The 17,239-nt window shown below is 30.4% G+C and overlaps 1 protein-coding gene across 1 annotated transcript; it reads left to right on the top strand.

Annotated features, from left to right (window-relative positions):
* Nucleotides 1–4,995: 4,995 nt before the first annotated feature.
* Nucleotides 4,996–9,605, top strand: LOC106392304 (MLO-like protein 12). The gene is made up of 15 exons (XM_013833118.3): nt 4,996–5,200; nt 5,413–5,470; nt 5,603–5,847; nt 5,960–6,076; nt 6,177–6,237; nt 6,587–6,675; nt 6,786–6,860; nt 6,967–7,061; nt 7,181–7,230; nt 7,334–7,374; nt 7,516–7,689; nt 7,795–7,830; nt 7,933–8,000; nt 8,105–8,165; nt 9,041–9,605. Exons 1-15 carry the CDS (start codon nt 5,084–5,086, stop codon nt 9,461–9,463), a joined length of 1,710 nt encoding a protein of 569 aa, XP_013688572.1. The 5' UTR covers nt 4,996–5,083; the 3' UTR covers nt 9,464–9,605.
* Nucleotides 9,606–17,239: the final 7,634 nt, after the last annotated feature.

Below are 17,239 nucleotides of genomic sequence, written 5' to 3'. Positions count from 1 at the left end.
GTAGCGTCATATTGTTGTAATGTTTATACATCCGGACTCAAAAATATTTTTAGTATATTCAAAACTTTAGTTATAAAATTATTTAAATAAACAATTAAATAAATAAAACACAAATAGATAAAATAATATTATATTATAGTGTATATATTTTGTTTGTTTTATTTTTCGTTTTTATTGAGACATCACTGACAAAACTACAACAGACAATCACAGATTAAAAAAAAAAATTGTATAATAAAACAATTGTCAGGAAAAGCATAATCGTGTTAAATAATAGTTTCCGTTAGTAATTTTTTTTTTTTTGTCAAATTGAAATATCATTCAAAGTTCAAAGTCAAAAGACTTAGGATCCACGTAAACTGAAAAAAAGCACACCAATAGGTGCAAGAGAAATAAAAAACCAATAAAACTCCCAAGGGAGCATAACGTAAAGCTTGACGACCATAAGACAGTGATGACGTCAAGTTCTCCCTTTCTAGTGATGCTGAACCAGAGATGTTATCTAGTTGATGATGCCTCCATGAGAATACGAGCTTCAAGCCACGCCGGACCTCTGTAAGCAACATATGATTGTGATCTAGAGTCCCTTGTCAATTTGGCTTCGAATCATGACTTATTCTTGTTCTGTTTTTTTCATGTATAGTTCGACTTTGACGCTTCATGTAAGCCAAAACTTTCTTAACTAAGCACGTTTAATTAGGATCGTTAAAAAGGAAACTTCAATGAGCATTTTCTTGTCCTAAATAAGAAATTTTACATAAATTTTATACATTTGTCTTCAAGGAAACTTATACGACAGTCGAACAGGTATAACATCTAAATTATGAAATTGTCAAGTCGTATTACTTAATCTGGAGTCTAGCTAAGACTACGTAAATACAATTCTAGTTTTTGTCAAAATAAAAATACAATTCTAGTTACGTAAGAAGAATTGTAAACTATTTGTTGAAATATTGAATATTATTTATTTTTATTAATTTGTCCAACTTGCAGAAAATTAGATCTGCTAATCTATGTAAATGCATGTACAAATTAAATCTCAATTTAATTGAAAGTTAAATCTGAATATTATTTATTGTTCTTTGTCCAACTTGCAGAAAAAACAAGGCAGCGTCACGTTTTTGGAGATGACTGGCAATCATTTTAAATTGGATGATGATGTGGATAAGTAATACAAAATCCAAAGAAGAAACCATTTGGGATTTTATGATTGAAAAATTGCAACTACGGGTCAAAGCAAAGATGGACACATGATTTTACACCACAACCTTACCAGAGAGGGTCAATGCATAGGAACTTAAGATCGATATGGAATGGCAAAGTCAATATGATTTGAGTTGACTCCAATTATCGATCTCTAATATATAATGCATTCATTTTATCAATTGTCTATGAAACGGTTTAAGTATAATTTTATTTAATCTGAAAGAGTAAAAAGTTTTTACTAAAAACCACTGTTCCTTTGAAGTTCCAACTCGTAAGAGAGAGAAATTTAAGATTTTTTTTTAAGGTAAACAAAGAATATAACATATTAAAAAGAATAGTGTATGCTAAAAGCCAAAATCCATAACATGAAAAGAAAAAAAATACCCTAAAGCTATATACACTTGTAATAGAAAATCAAGGTTTGGTAATGAATTTACTGTGTGATGTTTACATTATATCGCTTACGTTAAAAATAATTACTATGTCGAAAACCGCCGTCGAAAACCAATAAAGTTTTATTACTAACATTAGTCTTCTTTTTTATGTTTAGTTATTATTAACATTAGTCTAAAGGCATCTTTATCAATGACATTTTGCCAAAATTTTCAATGTAGAATAATAAAGTTTGAAAAAGAAGAGAGAAAAAATGGGAAGAAATATTTATCTTTTGATAAACTCTACAAAAATGATAAAAGATTTGAAAGTCATATACATTACTAGATTAGGATGATATAAACTAGTATAAAGTTTCTCCGATTCAACTCTCCAATACTAAATTAAAATTGAATTGTACGAGGCATTACCGTATTGGCTATATTCATAAAGTATTGTTTGTTGCTTATAAAAAGAAAATTGATTAGAATAAGAGTAAGTACTAATTGTCGGACCGTCACTTTAAGTCATATCGAAATTGACAATCAGGGCCATTGTACCAGTATGGTGCTTTTTCCATCAAAAATGGAAGTAACGCAAAATATTTTTTAATCAACTTATAAAGCTTAAATACCGTTAGTGTCGTCACTTTTTTAGTCACGTTGGGTGTCCAATCCATTCGACACAACCCACTGATCATATCTATACTTTTTTGAAGTATTTTTTTTATTCGAGTTTTCACGTTAAAAGTTTTTGTTAATATCGTTTATATTCTAAATGCATTTTTATATATATTTTATTACACAATTAAAGATGAATATTATATTAATAATATCTTTTTTTTAAAGAAAAAAATATTTTTTATATATTGTGTTGTTATCTTAATGATTTTGTGTATATATTTTATTATATAATTAAAAACGAATTTCAATAATATCATATTTTTAGAAAAGAAGCTAATTTTTATATATTGTGTTGTTATCTTGAAATAATATTTTTCTATTATAAAATTTTAAAATTAAGATATACAACAGTTCATAAACAAATATTAGTTAAGCAAAAACATTTGCATAAATAAATTTTCTAAAATATTTTTAATATGTGAGTGTGTTTAATGATAAACTTTGTCATATATAAATAGTTTGATGTTTGATTTATTTTTTTGAAAACATAAATAATCACTTACCATACTAATTTGATTTAAACTAATAAATTATAGTAAGAAGATTATGTCCGTATACGCGGACAAAACACCTAATTTTATATATTAACCAAAGAAAGGAGGTCACATTTGTTTCAAAAAAAGTCTTGTCCTAGTCAAACAAACGTACTTCTTTCAGTACTGGTTAAGTTTAAGTTCATAATTTAGATCGGATTTAAAGTACTTCCAAATTTATTTTTTGAATAAAATTTTAATATCCTGAAATAGATCAAACTGATTCCCTTAAAAAAATGTAGAAAATATTTTGATTTCATTAGGTCGTATGAACTGAAGAAAGCATAACACTTTCATTAGTTCCTTAAACTGTCGTAAATTGTTAGTAAATATCTAAATGCAAATCTGAACGTTTTGAATTGCGACAATTTTGCTGGTTTCCAAAACCCAAAAATAAAATCCAAACTTTTTCATTTAAATGGGTATATATATATATATTAGAATGTAAAGCATATTGCCGAAAAGGAGAAAATATAAAAAAAAATCACATATTAAAAACACCCATATAAGTATAAAACGTTGAACTATATAAATCAACATTATTCGTAAATGATTAATCAAACTAGTTTGGGTTATAAAAATATTTTTATTCCTACAGCCTCTTGTCAAAATCTACAATTCTTAATCATCTAGATAAGAAATATTACATTTACGCAATGAAGATGTGTAGGAAATGTTAAGAGGATAGTTTTTTTGTTTTGATAAATATGTGAATTTATCATTAGAAATGAAGCTGATTTGTACCAAAAAAAAGTTATGTAGATAAGCCGATCGATTGGTGCCAAAAAAGATAAAAACATTAAAGGACTTTCATGTTGGGATACGAGATCAGTAGATCACCTACCACTACTAAAAATTGCTATAGCTGGCTGCCCAGCTCCTTTCATAGTACACACGATTAAACATATAGAAAAATTTCAATTACAACCCCAAACAAAAATATTTGTTTTCACGTCAAATAACTCATTTTGTAAGCGGTCATCGATCAGGATTAGGGACGGACCGAGAGTTTTATTTTTCATGGGCACTTAGTGTAATATATATCTAGTTAAGGGACATATAAATAAAATTTGGACTAATTGCTTAAGGAAAAATAAAAAAAAAAGAAGGTGGGGCATGTGTCACACCTTTGTTCAACCTACTTACGCGCCCCTGATCAGGGATTAAGTAGTTTTATTTTTCTTGAGAAAGGATTGATTAGTTTTTTGGGTCAACAAGAATTGTGTAACTTATTTGCTTATATAATTGTATACGTAATACGGAGGTGATATTATTATAAACCCATATGACCAGTTCAGATTTCATTCCCGTTAATGCGTGGCCACTTTTTTTTTTAATGCGTGGCCACTTTTTCTTATTGCCAAAAGTATCCATGTTTCGTTAATTAATTACGCCAGAAGTTATGAAGGAACTGTCAAGAATAATAACAGACTTCCGTAAGTGTGGTAAGATTTTTTTCCTAGCCTTGATTCACAAAACGTTATCTACCAGTCGAACAATATCATTGGACTATACCACTTCGTTTATTTCTCTTTTTGAAATAATATCTTTCTTTAGATAAAAAAGAAAAAGAAATAATATCTTTAAAAAAAATATTTACTTCTATTAATCAACCCAATAATCAAAAATATAAATGTCGATTACAAGCTTAAATTGAATAACACAATACTAATTCAAACAATATTAGCATAAAAAGGAATTCATTCTGCATGTATATTATAATATGTTGGAAGATAATATTTGGTTAGTTATAAACATTGACATTCGTAATAACAGCCAAAAAATCATTATCTGCTCATTGTAAAAAGTCATAACGATATGCAATAATGATGAATGCGGCCTCATCACCAAACTTTCGGTCTTTTTCATAACGACCGAACATTTTATTTGATTTTTGTAATTGAATTTTAAGGTATGCGATTAGAAATGGTCGTTCACACGGCGCTACAAGTCCCACAAAGCCTATTCATCTCAATTCTTTTTTTTAACTCACCACAAGTCTTAACCTTTGAATTAGTCAAAAGTCTTCGTTTCCCTGAGTTCTTAATAATTAATTACGGCTTACACTTGTTTGACTTTCTTTTGTATTCTTTGCGAAGAAATAACAGCGCATGTATATATTTATTTTGTTTTATTTTATTGCAACATGTGTATATATATAGACAGAACAGGAACAAAAGCCATATCACTTTCTTCTCATTTTCCCCTTATAGAGATAAGACTTGTGAAACCCTAAAAGCTGATATACATATCAGAAACTTAAAGAGGTTTAGCTAGTGAAAGTAATTAATGGCAATAAAAGAGAGATCATTAGAGGAGACACCAACATGGGCTGTTGCTGTTGTTTGCTTCGTTATTCTTTTCATCTCCATCTTGATCGAATATTTCTTGCACTTTATTGGTCATGTACGTATATTTCTTCTTCTCTTTTCCGTCTTTATATTGTCCAAATCTTCATTTTTTTTTCTTTTTTTCTCTTCTCCAGATTATAAGAAAATATACAATAATTTCATTATAGAAGGCCTCCAAAGCTTATTACATAATTCTTTTATCTTAGAAAATCAAAATTTAGTTGGACGTTGCTCGTATAATCTCAACTTTTTCTTTTATCATTGTAGTGGTTTAAGAAGAAGCATAAGAAAGCTTTGTGTGAAGCTCTTGAAAAGGTTAAAGCAGGCAAGTTTAGTTATTCTTCTATAAAGATTATTATAATGAATTCGGATATGTCATTTTATATCACAATCTGATCAATCTTTCCCTATTTGTTTTTCAAACTAACTTTTTTTTTTTGGTTTGCGATGAAAATAGAACTGATGCTACTGGGATTCATATCTCTTCTACTTGTTGTGTTACAAACACCAGTCTCCGAAATTTGCATCCCAAATAGAGCTGCTGCGACTTGGCATCCTTGTAGTAGGGCACAAGAGCTGGCTAAATATGGTCAAGATTATATCGACGATGGTCGCAAAATTCTTGAAGACTATGACTCCAACGACTTTTATAGTCCTCGTCGAAGTTTAGCCACCAAGGGTTATGACAAATGCGCAGAAAAGGCATGTTTTAATTACTGATTATTTTGTATCTTTTTAACGTTTCCTCCTTTTATTTAACAACTACTATCGGAATCTTATTATTATTTTATTGGTTTTGAATTATTATTTTCAGGGGAAAGTAGCATTAGTATCCGCGTACGGTATCCACCAGCTGCATATATTCATCTTTGTGCTCGCTGTTTTTCATGTTCTCTACTGTATTACAACCTATGCTTTGGGGAAGACCAAGGTGCATGATCTTTTCATACATTTTCACAAGTGCATATACACAAGTGCATATAATGTACTTATGCGTTTAGTTTTGTGATATGTAAATATGTAATATGCAGATGAAGAAATGGAAATCATGGGAGAAAGAGACCAAAACAATTGAATACCAATATGCCAATGGTATGTTTAGCCATTAATTATCTCATCGCCATAGAGTTTCTTTTGGCAGTAATATCCAAAGGAAATAAAAGCAAAACTCAGTCTATAAAGAAAATGAATATTGGTCGGATAAAATATGTTCGTGGGTGCTTGACTTTGGCAACTTACATGATCAAGTTGGTTTATTTAATTGATTAGTTGTTTTTTATTGACTTAATAATCGGACTTATCAGTGGAATATTCCGATGACACAACTTTTGTTTGACTCATGAATAAACAATTTAACGAAAGAAAGTACCCTCACTTTTTAAATTAACCATATATATGTGTACTGTCCTCTAGTATTTAACTGATTGATTAAATATTGTAGATCCAGAGAGGTTCAGATTTGCAAGAGATACATCGTTTGGACGTAGACATTTGAATGTATGGAGCAAGTCTTCTGTTACCCTCTGGATGGTAAGTTTTCAATTTATATATTTTATTTTTAAAAGTTCTATATTATTTTTTGCATTTTAAATTTGGTTAACAATAATAACAAAACTTATGGATAAATGGGGGGTATGCAGACTTGTTTCTTCAGACAGTTCTTTGGATCAGTGACAAAGGTCGATTATCTTACACTAAGACATGGGTTTATCATGGTAAATAATATTACTAATTACTATATATATTATATATTGTTTAATTCCATAATCGAATTTTTAATTGAAAAAAACATATTAATCGAGTAAGGGATGATTGGTGCAGGCACATTTGCCAGCAGGAAGTGAAGCTCGTTTCGATTTCCAAAAATACATTCAAAGATCTTTGGAAGAAGATTTCAAGGTTGTTGTCGGTATAAGGTCAGTTTCTCTATATAAATTCATTAATATTTTTTTCAATAATCTAGTTTTCCATAATATTATAAATATCTGATTAAATTACTTGTTAACAACATCTTTGTGTGTGAATGAAAATGCAGCCCACTGATATGGTGCATCGCTGTCCTGTTCATATTGACTAATACACATGGTTGGTCCTAAATCTTTATCATTTCATTGAACTAATCATACAAATTATATGTCGACGAAAATGACATATATTAACTTTCATTTCTTTTTGGAAATTATAATAGGATGGGCTTCCTATCTTTGGCTGCCTTTCATCCCTTTGCTTGTAAGTAATTATATACACATTACTTCAAATTCAAAATTTTGAACTGGTGTATTATGCTCAGTTGGTTTTGTTTGGCAGTTGTGATTGTGAACATATATTAATGATATTGATTAAATGGTTGGTATGTTTAATGAATTGAAGGTGATATTAGTAGTAGGAGCAAAACTTCAAGTAATAATATCAAAATTAGGACTAAGGATTCAAGATAAAGGAGATGTGGTTAAAGGAGCTCCTGTGGTTGAACCGGGTGATGATCTCTTTTGGTTTGGTCGTCCTCGTTTCATTCTCTTCCTCATTCACTTGGTTCTTTTCACGGTATAATTGGTTTACCCACCCATATGTATTTATTTATATATGTATTTCCTCTTTCTTTTAATTATAATTTTCCTAAAAACAATTGTTTTGCGTATTTTTTTACAGAATGCATTTCAACTGGCTTTCTTCGTTTGGAGCACTGTGAGCAACAATCCATCTCTTTTCAAATAACCAAATAAAATTCATGTTAAAAAGGTGTTTTCATTAAATTAATTGATGGCGGTTTTGTTATTAATTTTGCAGTACGAGTTCACACTTAAAAATTGCTTCCACCACAAAACGGAAGATATTACAATCAGGATCGTCATGGGGTCTGTTAATTTCCCCAACTAGCTATTTATAATATATACAACACTAATATATATTAAGTATGTTTTGTACCTTTACACTAAACTTTTCTTGTTGCATACGACAGGGTGTTAATACAAGTTCTATGCAGCTACATCACTCTACCTCTCTATGCTCTCGTGACTCAGGTATAGTCTAAGTTTCTAAACGTTTTGTTTGATACAGTTATGTACAACATATATTGCTAAACGTGACTCAGATAGCTAAATTGCTAAACGTAGTAGTATGCAAATATTCATATGATTGCTTTCTTCTCATAAAAACTACTCCCTCCGTTTTTTAAAGATTGATGTTTTGATTTTTCACACATATTAAAAAAACACATTAATCATGCATTGTTTTTAAAATTTATCAAATTTCAATGCTTTTTAACCAATAGTTTTTTCAATAAGTTCAATTAATTTTATTGAAATTTGCAATTTTTGTATAAGAAACATAGAAAAATTATCTTTGTGAAACAAATGCTTTTTCTACAACTTATATCTTAATTAAACAGAGGGAGTAACTTTTAGCAATGAGTGGTTAAATTCAATCTAATATATTCTCTCCGTTTATGAATAAGTGTCACTTTGACATTTTTAACACATATTAAGAAAATGACGAAAATATATGTAAGTTGTTATTAATTATACCTCTCTGACCAATATTATTTGAGATAAATAAAATTATTTATAAAATCAATGCAGTTTTCAATTAATTTTTATCTGAAAGTAAGTATAATTTGCATTAGAATTGTAAAGTGACACTTTTTTTAACAAGAAAAAAAATTAAAATGACACTTATTATGAAACATAAGGAGTATATAAGATCATTAGGGCATAACTTATTTTCAGTGTGGCCTTTCTGATCTGCCATTTGAATTTTGATATAATGTCAACATTTTAGACGTTTTCTTACTCCAAATTATTGTCGATAGTAGATTGATACTTGTTCAATTCTCATATATTTTATTATTACATATCAACTTGATATACGATTCTCTAACACTAAACCGTGATTACAGATGGGAACTTCAATGAGGCCGACTATTTTCAACGACAGGGTAGCCAATGCATTGAAAAAATGGCACAACACGGCCAAGAAACATACCAAACATGGACATTCTGGGTCCAACACACCTAGCCGCCCTACCACGCCAACACATGACATGTCACCAGTGCATCTCCTACACAACTACCATAACCGCAGCCTTGACCAGCAAACTAGCTTCACTGCCTCTCCTTCTCCTCCTAGATTCTCTGATTACGGCGGCCAAGGCCATCAACGTTTCTTTGATCCTGAATCTCAGAGTGTCTCTTGCCAACATGAGATCACAGATTCCGAAAACACCAATAGTCAGCATCCACATGCTGACACCACAAGTCCTGTTAGAGAAGAGAGAGAGCATGTCAGGGTTGATCTGCCAGAGTTTACTTTCAAGAAATGATATGAGTTATATACTTTACTTGCTGTTTACTCTTTGTAAATGATTTAAAGTTTCGAATGGCATCTTCTCTCTCTTTTCTTGTTTATATGATCAATTTTGATGTCAGCATTTGAATAATATTAAAACGTTTCATATTCATATTAACAGACAATTTATCACCAAATTTTCTAAACTTTCTTAGAACATTTTGGGTTTTGGATGTAGCCCAATTCTTCTCCATTAACCTGATCAAGCTAGAGCAAACAATTTCAAACAGAAGTTAGAAAACAATTAAGCAGTGATATTGTAACCAGAATTCAAGGGCTTCAAGCACACAACAACTAAATGGGCCAACATTAACTAATATCTACATAAAAGATATGGACATCTTAAGCCCGTCATGTCTTTGTATTGAGGCAAGCACATGTCTTTTATAGTTCTATGTAAAATTCTCACATATCATATCACATCACATAGATCGCTAACGGCCTGACTATATTCGAATTAGTAACGGTTGGAATTAACTATTGTTAAAATGCCGAGCGTGGCTCTCGGTTGTTGAAAATACTTTGACTGACATATCAGACAACTACATTCATCATTCCCTAATGTCCAATCACAAGCGAAACAGAGACTAGTGTGGTCCATCTTCTTTAGTGATTATTACAAATATTTGTTCATAATTAATAAAGTTGATTCCCAGAGCAAAAAATAAAACATTATTTCTCTCTCTATTTCCTTTTTAGTTTTCGTAATTAATTTCTTTTAGATGAAATTTCAAATTTATTCATCCTTATAGGGAGCTAACATTTCAAGAAAGAATGGTATGACTATTTTACTCTATTAGACTATGATCGGTAAAGAAAGAGACTAAAAAAAGGTGCCAAAACTAAAATGTGTGAGAAAACCACTGCTGTAAGAGACATGCATACTTGTGACCGGGCTTGTACTTGAGTGATGAGATTCGATTTCGCATGGCCTTGTCAATTACAGTGCACATAGAATTTGTTGTCATCCAACTTGTATGGTTTTCATAATTACTTTTTTTTTTTTTTCATAATTACTTTACCACCCAAGATTTTATTAAAATGGATAGATGTTCAACGAAGTGGTATGATTTTTCTACAAGTCTATATAAAGTATATTTTGAGAGTAGAAAGAGTATAATTGCTCGTTTCAGAAAACATATGACTTTTATAGTTAAATTATTTTCTTTGCACTTCTATGAATGAACACGTATATGCTTATTGATACGTATATACGCTGTTTTATATTAAGAAGAGAAAATTTTCTTTACAAAAAGAAAAAGTTCAGGCTATATACATAATACATTGCAATGTGATTGTGTCATACAGTCTCGCACGTGGTTGGATGTATGCTTGGAATAGTCAAAGGCGCTGCAGGCTAAACTTTTCCTAGGGTTTCTTCCTCCTAGTATTTAATAACTACATTTCTGTTTTAATATGCATTTCCTATTTCTCAGATGTTATATCATCCATGATTAGTTAATTAGTCAGAGATATAATAGTAGTTGAATATCTCAGTGATCACGACAAACAACTAAGTTAACTAATGAAGCCCCTTCATGTTTGTATTGTAGTACTATTTTTCATTAATTCAATTCTCTAAAAGTATCATTTTCCTTACAACTAATCAAAGTCATTTTGTAATTAATAAGGTTTTTTTTTTTGGTCAAGTAATTAATAAGATCTTTAAAAGATAAACGGTACCTGCAAAGTCTATTTTTGCAACATGTATTAATCTTTGGCAATTAAAACACGAAGAATCAAACGACTGTGTGATTGATTTTGTATCTTTTTACATTATATATGGCTTAATACTAATGGCTAGAATTAGTATTATGTGTATCGTACATGTGATTAAAAAAATTTGATAAGTGTTTTTTTTTGTCAAGTATGTGAATTTACTTGTGAAAGAAATAACAAGGAGATACAAGATAAACTTGAATCTAGTACTGCTAATGAAGCACAATCTACTTAAGGATCCCAAACAGATAAAAAGACCCTTAAGTACAAGATTAGGTCTAATCTAATTCCTAAGAAAGAGATTAAAGCTAAATGAGTCGGTAGATATTGCAGAAAGAGTTTTGGCCACCCGTAATAAGCTATAACGCCGGGATATCAATTGCTACGCAGTCATTGGAACAGTTTGAACGGAAAGGTCCCGAGGGACACTCGACCACACGACAGGCGGAAGCGGTTGGCTTCCCGGCCCGGCCATTAGAGGATACGACCAGTCAAACCAAACCAGAGGCATGGAAGGAGGCGACTGTGACTCCCAAAAGATGTAGAATCCACTAGCGCTGATGAACAAAGACTCTTGAAGATGCAGACAGCAAGATACCTGTGATAAATTGTTAATAAATTTACATATATATGGCTTATGTACGATTGTTCAAAAATGAAAATTAAGGCTTATTTACGTATTACCGGCTAGAACTTGATATTATATGTATATGGTTAGGGCTGGACATTTTATCCGTTAATTTGATTCGATTCGTTATTCATCTCGATTCGATCCGAAAATTCCGGATATCCATAAACTTTCGAAGCACAGCAAATACTAAAAATCAATATCCGTTAAAATCGAAACAAATCACAAATATTAATTTTTTGGGAAGCGGATATCCGATCCGATCCGGAAATATATATAAATACATTTATATCTTGATTATATTTAAAGTTTTTAATGTAGAAAATTATATAATTATTATTCTAACATATGATTTGATAAATTCTATTCACATTACTTATATAAAAGTATTACAAAAAAGGAAGAAAACACATTTATGACAATTATAATTTTTTTCTTAAGTTTTTTATTATTATAATTGTTAACTAAGTTCAAAAAAATTTACAAAATATGTAGATTCACTACTTCTTTTAATTTTTATCATATATATCATGCAAAAAAAATATTTTACAAAACAAATTTATATCAAAATTTTAAGATTATTTGTATTAATCAAAACATATGAGATATCCATAAGTATTCGTAAATATCCGCAAATATCTATTTATTTTCCGGATATCCGTTTTTCCGAATACTCGTATTTTTCCGAAGTAAAGCAAATTGAAAAATTAGATATCCGTGACATACGAATTAAATCACAAATACCTTCAAAAACTCGGATATCCGATCCGTGCCTAGGCCTATATAGGGTACATGCATGTGACGTACTTTCCTTTTGATTTATTAAAGCTATTTAAATAGTATTAAGTCAGTTCAAAGAGCTTTAATACTTGATATTATGTATATTTTTTTGGGTCAAACATACTTGATATTATGTATATCGGACGCTTTACTGAGATTTTATTTATATTTAAATAGTATTTATAATTTAAATCTGTTCCAATAGCTTTACTTGTTTGAATGGTTTGTTTGATTATAATAATTCTCACTCAGATAACTATGATTAATTTCAGTGGATTTCAAGGGATATAAATCTAGGTTGTCTAGAATTAAAATGATGGGAATAAGGAACTTAGCCTATTTATAATTAACAAAAAAAAATTCACAAGTAAATATAGACCAAAATAGTACTCTATTTGTAGTTATTAAATTCCAAATTCTTGAACCTTAATTGATTATATTATCTCTACCTAATTAGTCTATATCTTTATTAAAACCTATAATGTGGCAATTTTCAAAGTGAGATCAACAAACCAGATGCAATCATTGCAGCACATCACGGAATCAAATTCAGAAATGTGTGATGCATTTTCGTGCATTTTTACAATTGTGCGATTGAACCACAATTTATAAGTACAAAATAAGTCATAAGGGTAAGTCACAAGTTTATATTCTACATTTACATATTACAAAAACGATATGATTGAGAGATACAAAAGAATCTGAACCGTACGGGAATGTAATAATTAGCTATCGATATAATTTAACAATTTCATAGCCAACTAAACTACATTGATGTGAATACAGAAGGGATCCTCGTAAGAAATGCTGTGATAAGACAAACATTTGTACTAGAAAATACGAATCGAAAGACTAGATCGGAATCAGAGGGTCACCTAAATATCTATCAGTGGAAATGTGGAATATACTGAAGACCACAAGAAGCATATGTCTCTATACAGTTTCATCAGCTACCTTGTAATCTTCTGCACATGATTGGATGGAGCAATTAACAGCGACTTCTAAAAAACAAGCTCAACACAATTTAATTAACTGGTACTAAAACATAAGTATATATATACTAGATTTTGATGCTTGCTTGGAAAGTGCGAAAGTTATTTCTTCAAAAAAAATTTATAAGAAGCAAAAATTTGATAATTATAAAATTATGTGTTTAAAGTTTGTAACTTATAATACATTTATTGTTGTGTTGACCTGACCCGTATCTATATGATATTCGCTAAATCCGGTGATCCGTATATAAACCACCACTATTTAAGAATTCGATAAATTTTGGATTAAATCCAAAACCCGTTATTAACCTATCACCTAGCACTGATTGACTCATGAAAACTAAGATATATCTAATGATATATAAAAAACATTAATTAAATAAACTATTTAATTTATGATTTTTTATTTTAAAATTTTATTACTATAAATCATTAAAAATACAGAAGACCAAAATATATTGATTGGTTTTCATTATTGATAATTTATTATAAATTTATCCTTTTAATTTTAATAGAAAAGATGGCACCAAGAAACAATAAAATTTTGTTTTTTTTTTTTTTTTTTTTTTTTTTTTTTTGTCAGCACAATAAAATTTTGTTTATTGGGATAAATCATTACTATTTTGATCATCAGATTCATGAAACACGGTTAGAGAAAATGATATGTTAGTATAATATATTTATATGAAAATATGCTTGGCTCCTCATACACCATCCACGGAGATCCTCGAGATGTAGATGTAGATATATATATATATATATATATATATATATGAAAAAATTTTAAATAGATTTTTAGGATGATTTCTTTTTAATAATGTAGATATATATATATATATGAAAATATGCTTGGCTCCTCATATGCCATCCACGGAGATCCTCGAGATGGTCGATGAGCTTAGTGTATGGCATACAGGGAGCCAGGCATATATATAAATACATCAACATGTGCTTCTATGTATATACATATCATGATGCATAAACGTGTATGTATTGAAACTAATTGCCTACAAGAGATCGTTGTCTAGTTCTATTTTTAAGTAAAGCTATCTCCACCTGAACATGCATGAACATATACAAGTAATAATATGGAGGTATATAAACAAGCTAAAACATGGACTGTGATGATTTGCATGTACGGAAATGGAATTGAAGAGATCTTTTGCTCTCTCTCTAGATCTCTCTCTCTCTCGCACTATTTCTCTATCAGGAGGAATTAAGGTTAGGGTTCTTAAAAGAGACAATAAGAATCAACAAACAAAATATATGGGGTGAGATTGGAGATGCAGAGAGAAAAAGATGGAAGCAATAGATGTTGAAGGTGATTTAGAGAGGAGGAGAAAAGGTTTATATGAAATAATTAAGACTGAGGTGGCGAGATAGACAAGAGGAAAGCAAATTAAAAGAGAGGTGTTTGGGTCAAAAAAAGAAGATAAAAATAACAGATGAAAATGAAAAAAAAAAGTAAAAAAGCAAAGGGAAAAAGACAGACCCACAAGAAACCCTAAGGAAAGGGCAAGAATGAAGGGATAAAGGCAAAATGCTAAAATTAGGGCATAAATATTTATTTTTTGGTTAATTTGTTTAGTCTTTTGAGAGTGAAACAAGGATTACATGTGGGGTTGCTTCAGCATCTCATCCTCTCACCACCTCTCTAAATATAGACATCCATGACAGTCATACACATCACCATCCAGATCACACATGCATGAGCCTAAGAGTGGCATCATGGTGGTAGGTATGATTAAGTTAGGGAGGAAATTTCGCAGGACATGATTAAAGGGAGAGGAGAGAGATAAATATAAGAACCCTAAAAGAGGAGAGAGTGTGTTTGAAATCTCATTTTCTGAGTCTGGTGGTCTTAGAAAAGCTAAAGGTTGCTTTTCTATTCTCTGAAGCTCATTTTGTCTGCAAGTGTTTGGATACACATGGATTCCTCTATCTCCTTCACTTTTTTCCAAACTCCAATTTTTATTATTATTATCATTTCGACTCCGAATATTATTCGTTTTGTTATTAGCTATCTCTTCTCTATTTACATGTCTTTCATATATTGGCTATATTCATATTCTTACATATAAAGGGCTATTATTAACCGGGGAATATGGTACACCGCATATCTGTTGTCAATGTAATAATGTAACAACAAACCATGAAAAGAAATTAAGGGACACGACCCATAATCTTGCAACTAATTAATATTTGTTATAATATATACAACTATTTAATCAGAGGACATTGCCTATAAGAAAGTATAGAGAGAAGTGAAGTAATTGTTTAAACTTTAAACTAAGATTCTCTCTTTGACTCTTCTGTTTAGACTAAGGAACAAATCCATAGTGTTTACTACACAATCCTTGCTGTACTTTTGCCTACCCACCAATTATCACATGTCTATCTAAATAAATGCATGCGCAAGCACCCTTGTATTATATATTTTCTTAGTTGTTGTGTGTCTATGTCTGAGTTGTACGTAGATTTATTCGCTCACACGTATCTATGGAATGAATAGTGGTAAGTTTGTGGACCATTTGCATCATGTGCATTATGTGAATCTTTCTCAAATATTTGGGTTTAGTAGATACGTTGCATTCAAACAAAAAGAGAGAGTTGCATTCATGTTAGAAGTCAAGTACTAGTGTGTGTACACCATTCTACAAAGACTTGGGAATAACATAAGATTTTGTACGAACCAGAAAATGTTTCTCCTCGAAATGTTAATTTGTTTTCAGTAATTGTTCAAAATACAAGTATTGGTGTTTTACAGGTTCGCGTAATTGATTTTGTAATGTCATGATGTGAATGGCGACCGCATTAAGTTTGATTGTTATTAGCTATCGCATTAATCCTGCAACGCTTAATAAATGTATCTACAAACGAAAGAATGTTTTTATTATTGTTCGGCGGCTGCGTCTGTGTTGTTCTATGCTAATTACTTATGGCGTCATGGCAGACGCATGGACTAGCCGCGTGCCACACGCTTGTTCTTAGTATAAAAATCCTATATATTATGAACCTAAAATGATATGACCTAACATTCGAAGTAAAAAAAAATGTTTTAATTTAATACATGGGAAGAACATATACGTATGCGTCATTTGTCCGTGATTATTTTCTTAGATAATATTTAAAGAGATAGTAGAAGTAGTTTTGTTTTGTGGTTACGCATTAATGATTATTTCTCGTACATACGATGCGTTTAATTTTCTTTAACTATGTTGTTTAAGCCAATAGATATAAGCGTAGGAGATGGTGAGTCTGTCAAATAGTCAGACCACTTCAGTAGTATATAAAACAGTCATCTCGAGATTAAAGACAAGAGTAGGTGCAATTCTTTTTTATGACCCTAGCTAGCTCGTGCTTTAACTTTATTTTGACCCCTTTGATCTTTTGTTGGCCCATGAGGCAATGTTCATTTCTTTTGGTCGACATGACTATTTAAATTTTCATTCATGTTTAACATAATGTTCTTTTTTTCCTCTTTTTGAGGTTTTTCATAATGTGTTAACTCTATTTTTGAGTTTAATGCATTGAGAGCTAATGATGAGTGAAACCCCCGCCAATTTTGATGATTCGCTTTTATATTGTTTAAATTTTTTTTTTTTGAAAATATCTAATCTATTAAAACAGG

This window comes from Brassica napus, chromosome C4 (genome assembly GCF_020379485.1).
Source record: "Brassica napus cultivar Da-Ae chromosome C4, Da-Ae, whole genome shotgun sequence".
NCBI classification, from domain to species: Eukaryota; Viridiplantae; Streptophyta; class Magnoliopsida; order Brassicales; family Brassicaceae; genus Brassica; species Brassica napus.
Note: the sequence above shows the minus strand (reverse complement) of the source record. Positions and strands in the feature narration are given on the sequence as shown.